This window comes from Dipodomys merriami, unplaced genomic scaffold, assembly GCF_024711535.1.
Source record: "Dipodomys merriami isolate MVZ:Mamm:240054 unplaced genomic scaffold, mDipMer1.0.p SCAF_3, whole genome shotgun sequence".
Classification (NCBI taxonomy): domain Eukaryota; kingdom Metazoa; phylum Chordata; class Mammalia; order Rodentia; family Heteromyidae; genus Dipodomys; species Dipodomys merriami.
The window spans coordinates 81976059-81992322 of record NW_027204492.1 but is presented as its reverse complement, the minus strand read 5'-3'; the positions used below and the strand labels follow the sequence as shown (position 1 = coordinate 81992322).

At 44.2% G+C, this 16264-nt stretch overlaps 1 protein-coding gene across 2 annotated transcripts in view; it reads right to left on the bottom strand.

The window, feature by feature from the left end:
• The window catches only part of Fam120c (family with sequence similarity 120 member C), a 113730-nt gene extending 107829 nt beyond the window's left edge, over nucleotides 1–5901 (bottom strand). For both annotated transcript variants that reach the window (XM_070040402.1, XM_070040403.1), the window contains exon 1: nucleotides 4848–5901. In XM_070040402.1, coding sequence (XP_069896503.1) covers nucleotides 4848–5543 — 696 coding nt within the window. In that variant the 5' untranslated portion in view covers nucleotides 5544–5901. The remainder of the gene's footprint in view (nucleotides 1–4847) is intronic.
• Between the last annotated feature and the right edge of the window lie 10363 nt (nucleotides 5902–16264).

Genomic DNA, 16264 nt, shown 5'->3' with positions numbered 1-16264 from the left:
CTGGAGCCAGTCTTAAATGCACTAAAAGCCACACTAAGCTTGATACTAGTGGCTCATGCCTGTAATCCTAGCTACTCAGAAGACTGAGATCTGAGGATCAAAGTCAGCCCAAGCAGAAAGTCCTTGTGAGACTCTTATCTCCTATTAACCACCAAAAAGCCAGAAGTGGAGCTATGGCTCAAGTGAGAAAGTGTCAGCCTTGAGCAAAAAAAGGCAAGCAAGAGTGCAAGGCAGTGCTAGTGGCTCACACTTGTAATCCTAGCTACTCAGGAAGTACAGATCTGAGGATCACAGTTAGAAGCCAGCCCAGGCAGGAAAGTCTATGACTCTTATCCAATTAAACACCAGAAAACTGGAAGTGGTACTGTGGCTCAAAGTTGTAGATTGCTAGCTATGAGCGAAAAAGCTCAGGAACAATGCTTAGTCCCTGATTTCAAGCCCCATGACCAACAAAAAGAAATAGTACAAGGCCCCAAGTTTAGCCCCAGTACTGGTACGCGTGTACACGCACACACACACCCCATATCATACACTTTTCCTTGAAGATAGAGGTTTCACTATTTATAGCCCCAAAACCCTCAATCCCAGACTCTAGGATGCTGGGGTTACAGACATGCTGTACCACACCAAGCAAACTATACACGTTTTTTGGGGGGGTCCAGTCATGGGGCCTGAACTCTGGGGCCTGGGCACTGACCCTCAGCTCTTCAGCTCAAGGCTAGCACTCTACCACTTGACCCACAGTGCCACTTCCGGCTTTTTCCTTTTTGCTTATGTGGTGCTGAGGAATCGAACCCAGGGCCTCAGAAATGCAAAGCAAGCGCGCTACCACTGAGCCACCGCCACCTTCCCAGCCCCAAACTATACACTTTTTAAAGTCACTTCTTCAACCCGTTCTCTTAAGATTAGTTACCTGTTCATTTAGGAAAAAGGAAATCCTATACCCAAAATATACAAGCCATTATGAAGGGACAAAAATTCAGAATGGGTTTACAATTTAACATAGACAGTAAGATTTATATATTCTCCAATGGAGCTCAGGACTGAAAAGAACTGCTGGGACTAAATCAGTCCCCAAAATTTTATTACCAACTTTGTTTTTTTTTTTTGGTTTTTGGTTTTTTGCCAGTACTGGGGCCTGAGCACTGTCCCTGAGGTTCTTTTTGCTCAAGGCTAGCACTCTACCACTTGAGCCACAGTGCCACTTCTGGCTTTTTCTGTTTATGTGGTGCTGAGGAATCAAACCCAGGGCTTAGTGCATGCTAGCCAAGCACTCTACCACTGAGCCACATTCCTAGTCCTTATGATGAACTTCTAACATACAGCAGAATAGACACAATTTTACAGTGAACATTCAACTACTGACCAGTGAGAATCTACCTTTCATAAAACATATCCACCCATTTATTCAAACCAACCATTTTTATGAACTGCTGGAATTTTTATTTTTCACTTCTAATTTTAGGGACAGGGTTATTCAGGCTGGCCTCAAACTCAGTTTGGCAAGTAGCTGGGACTACAGCACCTGCCAGTGTCTGGCCAGTGTTGGCATTTGAAATACATACTTGGGGTTGATGCCCGTGGCTCATGCCTGTAATCCAAGCTACACAGGTAGCTGAGATCTGAGGATCATGAAGCCAGTCGAGGTTTCTAAGACCCTATCTCTAATTAAGCATCCAAAAATAAAAGCTGGAAGTGGAGCTATGAGAAGTTGTAGAGCACTAGCCCTGAGCAAAATAGCCCAAGCCCTGAGTTCAAGCCCCAGTACCAGCACAACCCAAAAAACATACATACATATATGTGTGCATGTGTGTATATATGTATATATGTGTGTGCAGGTGTGTGTGTATATTTATGTGTGTATATATGTATATAATGGAATTGCTTCTCAAAAACTTTTGACTATCAGAAATATACGAACAAAGTCTTGAAACCACAAACTATACTCAGTGTTCATCTCTCCTGCCCATCTCCAATCAAAATTTCTTCAGAACTCCAACAGCCATTTTAAGACCACACCATTGTCCACTATCTACGGCATTATCCTTAGGCCTCTTCCTGGCTCAGCATTGATCTGTGAAGCCTCTCCCAAACTTCACTCACTCACTCACTCACTCACTCAGAACTTACCATGTCTCTCAGAGGGGCCACATCTCATCACTTGCAATTAGTGTGCAGGATCTATAATTCTACTTTTCAGTGTGTCTCTTTCACTAAAGCCTAACCTCTTTGAGGGCAGGAATTCCCTTATTTACCTCTGAATCTTCAGCAAACAGCATAGTACTTGCCCTTACAGCAAGTACTCAGTAGGAATAACATAAATGAAAGAAGCAAACCAAGGAAAAGCTGAGTATGGAAATGGCCTAATCACAGTGGCACTTTAGAAAGCTTCAACTTAGAGCAACTGTTGTTAAGAGCATGAGCTTTGAAGCCAGACTGCATGGGCACAAATCCCAGAATCCCAGCTCTGCCACTTATTGCTGGGTATCTTTGGGAAAATTTCTAAAGTTCCTGGGCCTGAGTTTCTCCATTTGGAAAACAAAGGTAACAGTGCTTCTTAGGTTATTGCGAGGATCCAATGAGATGTTCAATGTTTTTTTTTTTTGGTCAGTTGTGGGGCTTGAACTCTAAGGTCTAGGTGCTGTCTCTCAGCTCTTCAGCTCAAGGCTAGCGCTCTACCACTTGAGCCATAGTGCCACTTCCAGCTTTTTCTGCTTATGTGGTACTGAGGAATCGAACCCTGGGCCTTATGCAGGCAAGGCAAGCACTCTACCGCTGAGCCACCTTCCCAGCCCCGAGGCATTCAATTTTTTAAAGCAGGCTAGCGTTTTGTAGTTCAGTGGTAGAATATTTGCCTTGTGTGCTTGTGGCCCTGGGTTCAACCCCCAGCACAATACACCTGCACACATGGGTGCATGTGCGTGCATACACGCACAGGCACACACACACAGAGTAAGCATTGCATCAGTGTTGTCACTACTGCCAACAATCAGGTTGCTGGTAACAATGAGGTTAGAAAAGGAAGATAAAAGCTGAGGGGGGGAGGTGACTGAAATATTAGAGCACTTGCTTAGCATGTGGGGAAAACCTTGAGTTGAAGTCTTCATACCAAGAAACAAACATATCCTTAAAGCCTGGGTAGAAGCAATAAAAACAATGTGGAAAGAATGGCTGTGAATGAATCTACTTTGGAATGTCTAGGACAAGTGGGGTTGTTATACAGTACCCACTCTACCACCAAGTTCAGTCCCCAGCCTCATAACTGGATTTTCTTTTTGTTAGTCATAGGGCTTGAGCTCTGGGCCTGGACACTGTCCCTCAGCTCTTCAGCTCAAGCTAGCGCTCTACCACTTGAGCCATTCTGGTTCTCTGGTGGTTTATTGGAGCTACTTCTCGGACTTTCCTGCCCAGGCTGGCTTTGAACTGTGATCCTCAGATCTCAGCCTTCTGAGTAGCTAGGATTACAAGCGTGAGCCACCAGCGCCCAGCTCATAACTGGATTTTTAAGAAATTAAAACAACTGTGATGTATCTCATCGAGGCAAAGATTTGATTTTGGCCACTTGCAGTCTAGCATTACTGGACTCTCACCACAAGCTCAGTAAGCACTGCAAGCTTCTCTTTGTAGCAAATCTTGCAATCTCTTAGCTGAGATTTCTTTCATTACTCCACCAGGCACCACTTCTCTAGCTGGTGAAGCCCACAATCCCCATCCAATGACTACATTCCCTAGGTTGGGGAATGGATTTGTAGTTTCATCCGATTCAACCCTGTACAATTTTTCTTGCTGCTACTTCTTCCTGCCCACCTCCTTACTCCTCATGCCTTGCTATTCCTTCCACGTAGGAACTTGAAACCTAAAAGCAACAGAGCAATAGAGTGGTGCCAAGAACTGGAGATGCTGCCAAGCTCTTCCCTGGGCCCCATATGCAGTGACCCAACTCCAGGCAGATTGGACTTAACAGCCCCCAGGGCCTCATACACTTGGTATTCCTTTTTGCTTCTGCTCATTTTCTTTCTCCCACTTAAAGCAACCTCATCCCAAACCCATAATCCATTCAAATCCAACCCATCCTTGAAGATCTAGGTGAGGCCCAACTTCTTCAGGAAGTCTCCCCCCACCATTTTATCCAGATTACCAACCCCTTCACACACATGTACACACACAAACAAGTACTGTACTTACCGTGTGCACCACAAAGCAAAGCACAGTCACAGTACACATTGATATAATTAAACAAATGTTCTGTGTGTATATGTTTGATTTTCTAAGGGAAGGGTGTCTCCCATGTCTTTCAAACCTTACAGTGGGTTAATACTTGTTGAACAGTGACTGAATCAGTGCTGCTTTTTTTCTTTTTCTCTTAAAAAATTTGTTAGGCTAAAGCAGGAGGAGACAGAATCATGATCAAATGAAAAAGGTTGAATGGTCAGAAGCACTGGATTAAAATAGGAGAATATGTAGAAGAAAGGTGTCTAATTAACATGATGAGCAGATTTGTTGTGAGGTTGGAAAAGAGTTACAGGAGGATGTCAACAGGAAAAATGCAGGGACAAGGTATTGCAGTTTGAAAAAGGCCACGGGAGAAGGGTAAGGCTCAAAAGAAATTCTTACTAAATTGTGCTAAAACCTGGAGGTAGGCCAACTGGGTAAGTGAAAGTAAAGGGAAATGCTAGGATGACAGGGATGGAGATGTGGTCAATGAGGTGAGTAAATTGATGGGGGGGGCGGGTGGCATGGAGGGTAAAGGTGAACAAAACTAGCTTGAGCAATTAGATTAGCGGAGTGGTTAGGTGGGTAGGGAATAGGTGTGAAAAGTGTTATTTAAAATCCGGCCCCTCCCTCACCTTGACCCGGAAGCGGATGAGTGCTAGCCTCACGCAGTGGCTCAGGCAGGCAGGTGGCAGGAACCAGGCCCGCGGTGGAGGGGTGCCCTTGTTGCCCACGTGTCCCACGATCAGTTGCGCTGTCTGCCGCTCGGCCTGGCACCGACGGCCCCACTCGGCCAATCGGTCCTTGCCCAGGCCCCCCGGGAACATAACCACCAGCTCCAGGCCGTCGCCGCCGGGATAGGCACAAGCCTGGCACAGCGCTGACAAGTAGCCCAGCATGGCGTTCCATTGGCCGCCACACACCCAATCCGTCTGGTAGCCGCCATAGAGCCGCGGCAGCGCTGAGCCCGCGTCTACTAGCACCCGGGCCCCAGGCAGCGGAGGGGGCGGCGGGGGCAGCGGCGGGGGCAGCCCGGGCTGCGCCTGGCCGTGGTGATGGAAGTGGTGAGCAGGGTGATGGTGCCGAGCGGGCCCCGCGCCCCCGGCGTAGGCACCCAAGGCAGCAGGCGGGAACGGCGGCGGAAGAGGACCGGAGCCCCGGGTGGCGCGCGCAGCCCCGGGCGCTAAGGCTGCCGTCGGCGGCAGCTGGCGGTGCAGGTGCTGCTGCTGTTGCTGGCGTGAAACGGTGCGCGCGAGTTTGAGAAGATCCACGGGCACCACGGCCCCCGGACAGCGCTTCTCCAGGAACTCTTGGAAGCCCTGGACGCCCATGCTTGGTCAGTGGGCAGATGAGACAGCGGCTGCGCAAGCAGGCTGGCGAAGATCTGGGCGCGAAGCTGGGGGCGAGCGCGTGCGCACTCCGTGGGGGGCGAGGGGGGCGGGGACAGGATTCCCGACGGGAGGGATGCGGGGACTGGGAAGCGGAGGGAAAGAGACCACAGATTGGATAAGGATGGAGAGGAGGGGTGAGGCTGACCAGACCCTGAAGAGGCTGGGAGGACAAAAGCGCTGTCAAGGCTGTCGTCACGTCTCTCTTTTTTGTCCTCTTCCACTGCTCGTCACCATTTCAAAGGTGGTGAAGCTTCTTCCTTCCACCTCCGGGAGCCATGTTGCCTCGTCTTCTCTATGATAAACGCTTTCTAGCTGGAAAAGGGGGCGGGGCGGGACCGATCGGCATCCTGGGAGTTGTAGTCATCTCGTGTGTGGCCTCGTGATACAGCCAGCGAATGAGAACACCACCCTTGAGGCTTACCGGGTTTACCAGAGGTGGGGGACGGAGACGTACGTTTAGAATTTTCAGGCAACTCTTTGCTGACCACTGTTTTGCCTCAGGTACTTTACTGCTATTCCTAGGAAAACGAGGTGTTGGAGGTAGGAGCGATGCTTTATGGGAAAGGAAATAGAGCGAATTGATTGCATTAGGCTAAAGTAAGCTAAACTTCTCTGGGAAGGAGAAATTTCCCTTCCATAGATCAAATAATCTGCATAGCTTGCAATGAAGAAGAAAAAAAAAAAAAAGCATGAAGCATAAAAATAACCACTACCAAAAAAAAAAAGAAAAAAAGAAAAAAAGCCGAAAGTGGTGCTGTGGCTCAAGTGGAAGAGCGCTAGCCTTGAGCTGAAGAGCCAAGGGACAGCGCCCAGGCCCAGAGTTCAGGCCCCACAACCGGACCCCACCCCCCCAAAAAAAAAATAATAACCACTACCATTTCTATACCAACCCACGTCTGGCTCCTGAAATTCTTTGAAGAGTAGTAGCTCAGTTAGAAATGGTAAAACTTAGGTTTGCCCAAGACAATGCAGAGACAAAATGAAATTGTATAGCCTTTGCTCTGCAGGTCTCTTTGGTCAGGGAGATCACTGCCAACGCAAACTAGATACTCTTCTTTGGAACCCTATACTTAGGGTCTTTGTTTCCAAACTGTGAATCAGTCTGTGTAGGAGCTCTTCAACATGTAGAAGCTCTTCAAAATAGTTGCAAGCGTTCTAATTTCATCGCAATCTTAAAAAAAAAAAACCCAAAACTATTTTCAACGCACTTCTCTGTTGAAACCCCCTGTAAACCCTGTCATCATTGAATACAGAGCAGAAAACAAGATTTGAACGTGTACTCACATCTTTCTTGGAATGTACTGGAAGGTGCTAGATTATGGCAAACCACAAAAATCCAGAACCCAAGAGAGATCTAAAGGAATCTAAGAATTATCTAAGAACGTCTATTGGGATGTAAAAGCAAAAAGGCCCCAAACTACCAAAGAATTCACTGTAAAGCACTCATTGAACAAAGCAAAATGGCAAGGAATAAGAAGACAATGAAGCAGTACGTTTAGGTTATTCATGAAAACAAGACAAGTGAAAGGAGAGAGAGCAGTGTCTTGAAAAGGAATAAAGATGGAGAAGGGCTGGGAACGTGGCTTAGTGGTAGAGTGTTTGCCTAGCATGCATGAAGCCCTGGGTTTCATTCCTCAGTACCACATAAACAGAAAAAGCCAGAAGTGTCATTGTGACTCAAGTGGTAGAGTGCTAGCCTTGAGCATAGAAGCTCAGGGACAGTGCCCAGGTCCAGAGTTCAAGCCCCAAATCAGTACCAAAATTTTTTTCTTTATCCCATGAGTTTTTTTTTTTTTTTTGGGGGGGGGGTCCAGTCGTGGGGCTTGAACTCGGCCTGGGTGCTGTCCTTCAGCTCTTCAGCTCAAGGCGAGCGCTCTACCACTTGAGCCACAGCGCCACTTCCAGCTTTTTTCTTTTTGCTTATATGGTGCTGAGGAATCGAACCCAGGGCCTCATGCATGCAAGGCAAGCGCTCTACCACTGAGCCACCTTCCCAGCCCCTCCCATGAGTTTTTTTTTACACCTGAAATTTATTTCCCTGACTCCTATTCAGGTGGAATGGATATTTCCTTACAACTGGTAATTGATTACTTAGTGCAATGTCTTCTTTTCTAAAAAGAAAATTTGGTTGTTTTTAATTATTTCATAGTAGATCTAATATTCTTATTGGTTACACTCAGGGACTCCTACTTGCTAGGCAAGCACTGTCATTTGAGCCACATTCCCCCCACTTTTTTTTTTTTTTTGGTCAGTCATGGGGCTTGAACTCTGGGCCTGGGCTCTGTCCCTCAGCTCTTCAGCTCAAGGCTAGCAGTCTATCACTTAAGCCAAGCACCACTTCTGGTTTTCTAGTTGTTTATTGGAGATAAGAGTCTCTCTCACAGACTTTCTTGGCCCATCTGGCTTTGACCTGTGATCCTCAGATCTCAGCCTGCTGAGTAGCTAGGATTACAGGCGTGAGCCTGGCGCCTGGCTTCCCCACTTCATTTATTTTGAGTTTAAGGTCCTGTACTTTTAGTCTCTGACACAGCTTCTCCTATCTCCCAAGTAGCTGGGATTACAGACATGGGCCGTGGGTCCTGGAACATATTAGAAATATTGGTGGCAATTATGTTTAATTATAGGCTATAAGATCTAAAGGAGCCATATTGAACTAGAAGAGGATGGGAGGTGTTCAGGAATGCCACTATTTCTGGATGCAGCAGTTGAATACATTTTGCAGTTGTCCATGGATTATGTTAGGGCTGGACATTTTTGCACTTGTACATAGCAGGCAAATGACAAATGTGTTTGTAGGACAGCCAAAAGAAGGACTGTGGGTACCCTTTGTCTTGTGTGTAAGTTTAGCTGATTTGGGGAGGGTAGGGGAAAGCACAGAAATAAATGGTGGGACAAAGGTGAAGTAATTCAGCAGTGATACTAGACGCTATGTTGAAACTGAACTATACAACTTGTGGGGGAGGAGGGTCAGGAGGGATAAACTGGGAGAAAAAGAGGGAAGAGGTGACACAGTTCAAAAAGTACTGTAGTCATTACCTGACCTATGTAACTGTAACCTGTCTTTACACCACTTTTACAATAAAAAAATTTTTTTGGAAGAACCTCAATCTTATCCTTATGATTACACAGGTTCCATCATTACTGTACCTTCCAGAGGCTTTGTTATTGAGCTGGAGGAGGAAATATATAAGTTCTGGTTGGAAAGATTGAGTGAAACATACATAGAAATGTAACAATGAAATCTTTCTCTGCATAACTAAAATAATGGATACAGCCCATCACATTGTGCCTGTGGTTATTTTCTTTGTTCTTTATCTTTTGTGTGGGTACTGGGGCTTGAGCTCAGGACCTAGACTCTGTCCCTTAGCTTTTTTCCTCAAGGCTGGCACTCTACCAGTTGAGCCACAGTTCCACTTCCAGCTTTTTAGTGGTTAATTAGAGATAAGCATCTCACTGAGGAAGTGGTGCTGTGGTTCAAAGTGTTGGAGAGCAAAAGAGCTCAGGGACAGTGGTGGAGTGTTTAGCAGGCATGAAGCTCTGGGTTTGATTCCTCAGTACCACATAAACAGAAAAAAGTTTAAAACAAGAAAGAACAAAAACAGAAAAATCTGGAAGTGGCACTGTGGCTCATGTGGTAGAGCAACTTCCTTGAGCTCAGAGAGGCTCAAGGACAGAAACCAGGCCCTGAGTTCAATCTCCAGGACCAGCAAAAAAAAAAAAAAAAAAAAAACTCAGGGGACAATACTCAAGCCCTGAGTTCAAGCCCCACAACTGACAAATGAAAAAAAGGGTCCCACTGACTTTCCTTTCAGGGGTGGCTTCAAATGATTATCCTCACATCTCAGCCTTGTGAGTAAGACTATAGGCAGAAGCTAAGAGCACTCAGCTAGGACTCTTGGTCTTTAAGATGCCAATTTGAGCTGGGTACTGGTGGCTCACCTATAATTGAGGTTCAAAGCCAAATGGCATAGAAAATTCCTGAGCATATGTCCTGATTTGAAATGTGTGATATATGTGCTAGTCCTTTCCAATACTGAATTTTATTTTATTTTTCTCCAGTCCTGGGGCTTGAACTGTCCCTAAGCTTTTGTGCCCAAAGCTAGTGTTCTACCACTTGAGTCCAGCTCCTCTTCCAGCTTTTTGTGGTTAATTGGAGATAAGAATCTCATAGCCATTCCTTTCCAGGCTGGCTTTGAACCTCGATCCTCAATCCTCACATTTCAGCCTCCTGAGTAGCATATGCCACAGGTGCGTGGCTCTAACACTGAAATTTTGTGATCCTTTCCCCCTCCCCCATCTTTCCCAAGGCCTTTGGCCTTTAATTTCACTATCATCTGTGGTGTATTTCTTCACACCTGCCTTGAGCTTGTCATGAGACTGACCTCCCCCACTGAAGGACTTCAGCTCTCTCTAAACTCCAGTCACAGATGCAATTGTATGTGTGTGTGTGCACATGTGCACGCACATGCATGTCTGGTACTGAGGTTTGGAAATTAAGCCTTTGCACTTACTAGGCAAGCCCTCTACCATATGAGCCATACCCTCAGCTGTTTTGTATGTCCTTTCATTTTTTACCCAGTGGTGTGCATTAATGATAGCACATTGTAAGTGGCTTTTCTGTGGGTCTTATCTCCAAAATTAAACACTTTCACATTTGAATCTCATTTTATTACATCATCTAACACATATTAGGACATTGGGGCTCAGAAAACAATAGCCCAAAGTATGACACTTTGGCATGCTGTGTACTTAAAAGATAAAGGAAGGCCTTAGAAGCAACCTCAGAAGCAAATTTTCCTTCTAATCTTGTCTTCCCTTCTGTGTCCCGCACCATTTTCCCTCTACAATTATTTCATAGATAAGAACTCCTTTCCCCCAAGATGGATCATAGGACCTTTTTTTTTTTTTGCTGTTAGTCCTAGGGCTTAAACTCAGGGCCTGGGCACTGTCTCTGAGATTTATTGCTCAAGGCTAGAACTCTACCACTTGAGCCACAGCTCCACTTCTACCTGTTTTGGTGCTTAATTGGAAATAAGAGTCTCATGGACTTTGTTGCCCAAGCTTGCTTTGAACCTCAATCCTCAGATCTCAGCCTCCTGAATAGCTAGAATTACAGGTATGATCCACCAGCATCTAGCCTGGATCATAGGAACATGAACCACTTTCCTCTAAAGTAAGCCAGAAAATCCAGAGAAATCATTCTTTTCCTTTTTTCTTTGAAAACCTTCATTTTAAAGTTATGCTATTCTATGTTCAGGACTATAAAATACTGCACTAATAGGTCAAGCAAAATTGGACAGGCTTCTTGGGTTTCTTCCCGCATTCCATTAAAATATTACATTCAATGATACTCACCAGACACTGTGTTGAAAATGAACTATACCATTTGTGGATGGAGATGGAAGGGGAAAACTGGGAGAGAGCAAGGGGTGGCATTGCCCCAGAAGAAATGTACTTTTAGTCTGGCTTATGTAACTGTAACCTCTCTGTATATCACCTTTATAATAACAATAGAAATAATTTAATAAAAAATTACATTGCACTGAGACTGGGTTGTGGGAGTCAAGTTCAGGCCTGATGACAGTCAAGGAACGAACGTTTGAACAATGAGTGATCATTAAACAAAATGTTCTATTGAAACAGAGAAAAAAACTCCCACACAGAAGGGACTCAAAAAGACTGAAATGTGGTCATGGTATCGTCTATGGGTTTTTGTGTTCAGATTGGGGGCAAATCTTGTGGGCCGTTGGAAAAAGCATCTGATTGGTGGGTCTTCATTTCCCTTTCTTTTTTTTTTCTTTTCTTTTTTTTGGGGTCTGGTCATGGGGCCTGAACTCTGGGCCTAGGCGCTGTCCCTCAGCTCTTCAGCTCAAGGCTAGCGCTCTACCACTTGAGCCACAGCTCCACTTCCAGCTTTTTTCTTTTTTCCTTATGTGGAATCGAACCCAGGGCCTCAGGCATGCAAGGCAAGTGCTCTATCACTGAGCCACCTTCCCAGCCCCCTCATTTCCCTTTCTTATAAAGTATGGACTGTGATTCTCATCACTCATTGTTCTTCCCTTTTTCTAGCCTTTAGTTGAACTGTTTTGCTCTTTTGTTTTGCTCAGCTGGCCTTTTATTAGGAGTTTGGCTCTTGTCACAAGTCCCTGTTCACACTACCTTTCTAAAGAGGCCTCCTCCTCACAACTGGATATTGTTCAACTAACTCCTAGCAATGCCATTTTGTCCAATTACACTCTTTAACCAACCTGGGCAGAAAATCTGAGTCTCATTTTCTTTTAGTGCCAGTACCATATATTGAACTCTGGGCCTTGTGTTCTTGTATGGTATTTTGGCTCACAGCTGATGGTCTACCACTTGGTTATACCTCCAGGCCAGCTTTTTGGCTGGTTAATTGGAAATAGATCTTTGCAGATTTTTCTACCTGGACTGACTTTAAACCAGGATTCTAGCTGGGCACTGGTGGCTCATGCCTATAATCCTAGCTACTCAGGAGGCTGAAATCTGAGGATCATGGTTCAAAGCCATCATGGGCAAGGAAAGTCCTTGAGACACTTATCTCTAATTAACCACCAAAAAACTGGAAGTGGAGCTCAAAGTGGTAGAGTACTAGCGTTGAGCAGCAAAGCTCAGGAATAACACCCAAGCCCTGAGTTCAAGACCGATGACAGACAAAAGCAACAATAATAACAAAAAACATCAGTATCCTTAGATCTCAGACTTCAGTTGGTAGAATCATAGACATGAGTCATCAGTGCCGGCTGGCTCTTTTTTTTTTTTTTTTTGGTGCCAGCACTGGGGTTTGAACTCAGAGCCTGAATCCTGTTCCTTAGTTTTTTTCCCTCTTTATGGCTAGTACACTTGAGCCACATCTCCAATTTTGACTTTGATGGTTAATTGGAGATAAGAACCTCACAGACTTTCCTACTCAGGATGGCTTCAAACTTTGATCCTCAGATCTTAGCTTCCTGAATAGCTAGGGTTACAGTAGTGAGCCATCAGTTCTGGCTTGTTCGTGTGTGTGTGTGTGTGTGTGTGTGTGTGTGTGTGTGTGTGTGCGCGCGTGCGCGCGTGTGTGTGTGTGTGTGTGTGTGTGTGTGTGTGTGTCTGTATTCTGGGGCTTGAGCTATGTTTTTTGTTGGTCATGGGGCCTGAACTCTGGGCCTGGGCACTGTCCCTCAGCTCTTCAGCTCAAGGCTAGCGCTTTACCACTTGAGCCATAGCACCACTTCTGGCTTCTGCTTATGTGGTGCTGAGGAATCGAACTCAGTGCCTCACGCATGCAAGGCAAGCACTCTACCACTGAGCCACCTTCCCAGCCCCATTGAACTATTTTTTTAAAGAATTCTTTTTAAAATTATTATAAAGGGGGCTGGGAAGGTGGCTCAGTGGTAAGAGCGCTTGCCTTGCATGCATGAGGCCCTGGGTTTGATTCCTCACCACCATATAAGCAAAAAGAAAATAAGCCGGAAGTGGTGCTGTGGCTCAAGTGCTAGAGTACTAGCCTTGAGCTGAAGAGCTGAGGGACAGCGCCCAGGCCCAGAGTTCAGGCCCCATGACTGGACCCCAAAAAAATTATTATAAAGGTGATGTACAGAAGGGTTAGTGTTTCATAAGTCAGGTAATGAATACATTTCTTTTTGAGCACTGTCACCCCTTCCTTCTTTCTCTCCCAGTTATTCCCATCCATGCCCCCCACAAGTTGTAGAGTTCATTTTCAACATACTGTCTAGTGAGTAACACTGCTGCATTTGTTCACCCTTTGTCCCTCCATTTCTGTGCCCCCTCTTACCTCCTCAAAGGCAGATAAATGAACAACCAAGACAAAAAGAAAAAAAAATCTGTGTTATCTAATTGATCAGCAAAAAACTGAAAGTGGGAGTGTGGTTTATGCAGCAGAGCACCAGCTTGAGCATAAAATGCTAAGGACAGTGGCAAGACCCTGAGTTCAAGTCTCAGTAGCAGCCAAAAGAAAGGATTCTCAGATGATAGAAAATTTTATTTTCTATGCTCTCTCCCTTTTCAATAATAATAGATTTAAAAAGTGAATATATTTTATATCCATGTAAACAAAGAACCTAGATCTTTTAATATTGAAAAGATTCCCTTTTGAAATCTATGTGAGCTGTCTTCAAACCATGATCTTCAGATCTCAGCCTCCTGAGTGGTTAGGATTACAGGTGTGAACCAGCAATGCCTTGCTATTTCTATTTCTGAGGTCATATTTGTTTTAATCCTTGTAACAATTTTTGGTAAATTTCGCAAAACAAAATTCTAAATTGAGTTTTGGCCTCAAATTATCTTTGCATTTTCTAATCGGGCCTCTGAAAAATCTAGAAGGCATGTCTCTGGCCTTGTAAAGAGAGATATTAAACTAATTAGGCTTATTTAATATGTTAACTTACAGAAGTATACTTATTCTTCTTTAAGTTATATTTATGGATATGTTATCGATGCGAGTGTCTCCCAAACTGTATGTTCCTAGAAAGTCATTGTCTGTCATAATTTTGGTTATTATGCTCAATATTACATTCCTTGGAAATAATCAAATCTTGTGTGTGTGTGTGTGTGTGTGTGTGTGTGTGTGTGTGTGTGTGTGTGTGTGTATGCACTTTCAGCTTTTTGTATGGTTAATTGGAGGTGTTTCACAGAATTTCCTGCCCAGGCTGGATTTGAACAGTGATTCTCAGATCTCAGCCTCTTGAGTCGCTAGGATTATAGGCATGAGCCACCAGCACCCTGCCAAATCTTAATAATTGCTGGTTATGATAAACTATCCATCTAATTCCTAAACATAGCCATTCTAAGCCTTTGTCATTTGCACTTTCATTGTTTTGTTTCTTAAAAGCATTTACCACCAGTTGTAGTTCAAGATTGTTTCTTCTTTAAGATGACTCATGCAGGATTGACATATACTAGTTCCTGATGACTTTAAGTTCATGCCATCTGCCTGGACAAGAATTTCCAGAACTGTAATGAAGAAAGTGACATCATGAAACTTCCAACTATGATCATACAGAACAAGAATTACTATATAGGACTGAATGAATTAATGGTAATAATTTTAATGGCATTCTCTTTTTTTTGGTTGGTTGTGGTACTTGAATTCAGGGCCTCAGCGTTGTCCCTGAACTATTTTGCTCAAGGCTAGTGCTCAATCATTTTGAGCCATGGCTCCACTTCTGGTTTTCTGGTAGTTAATCGGAGATAACAGTCCCACAGACTTTCTGCCCAGGCTGGCTTTGAACTGTTATTCTCAGATCTCAGCCTCCTGAGTTGCTAGAATTACAGATATGAGCCACCACCACCCTAGCATTCTTTAACATTCTGTTTTGCTGAGTAAGGGACATTTTTTTAAATCTCCAGGCTTCATAGCAATTTTGTACAGAGGATATTTTGTGGACAAAAATGAAAACATTGCCGGATGCCAGTGGCTCACACCTATCCTAGCTACTCAGGAGGCTGAGATCTGAGAATCGCAGTTCAAAGCCAGCCCTGGCAGAAAAGTACATGAGACTCTTATCTCCAATAAACCACCAGAAAAATGGAAGTGGCACTGTGGCTCAAGTGGTAGAGCACTAGCCTTGAGCTGAAGAGCTCAGGGACAGTACCCAGGCCCAGAGTTCAAGCCCCACAACCTATAAAAAAAAAAAAGGAAAAGAAAAAGAAAAAGCATTGACTTCTCCTGCCTTCCAGAACTCTAAACTATGGGTGAAATATTTTTGGGCAATAGTTATTTGTGGCAGTTCAATAAAAATAATTTCTTCTGCTTAACAAAGAACACAATTGCAAATATTACTTATATTACTTAAGTTTTGACTAAAAGGTTGTAGCTTCAGATGTGACCAGACAAGCTTTAAGGGACTAATGTTAATATTTTAAAGTCATACTTGACACAATCCCTTGAACAAATGGTGCGTGTGTATGCATGTATATGTGTATGAATGTTACTACTAGGGCTTGAAATCAGGGCCTTGTGCTATTACTACACATTTTTTGTGCTGGCCTAGGGCTTGAAATCAGGACCTGGTCACTGTTCCTGACCTATTAAGCTCAGGAATAGTGCTGTAACACTTGAGCCGCAGCTCCACTTCTGGTTTTTTGGTGCTTAATTCAAGATAAAATTCTCACAATTTTCTTGTTCATGCTGGCTTTAAACCTTGATTCTCTGATCTCAGCCTCTGAGTAGCTAGGATGATAGGTGTGAGCCACCAGCACCCAGCTTAATAATAATAATATTACTATTTTGGTGCTACTAGGCTTTGAACTCAGGACCTCCTCCTTGCGGGCAGGAACACAGTACCACTTGAGCCATACTTCTGGTTCAGCAAGGCAAGTTTGAAGAAGGTCTATGAGGACTTATAAATCCTGTTACACCTATGTAAACAATTAGTTGAAGTTTAATGAGACTAAATTTATTTTGTAAACAAATCCATCTTACTCTGATAGAAGTGGGGGATGACTACAAAGAGAAAAATCATTTTTTAAAGAAATGGGGTAAATTTGACACAGAAGAAAATTATACTACACATTACCTCACTGTTTTTAATAATGCGACCAATTTCAAGTACGTCATTCCAGTAACACAAAACAGACTTGTGCAGAAAATTGGTACCAAGGAGTGAGTTAGTTGCTTTAACAATATCTGAAAATGTAGAAAC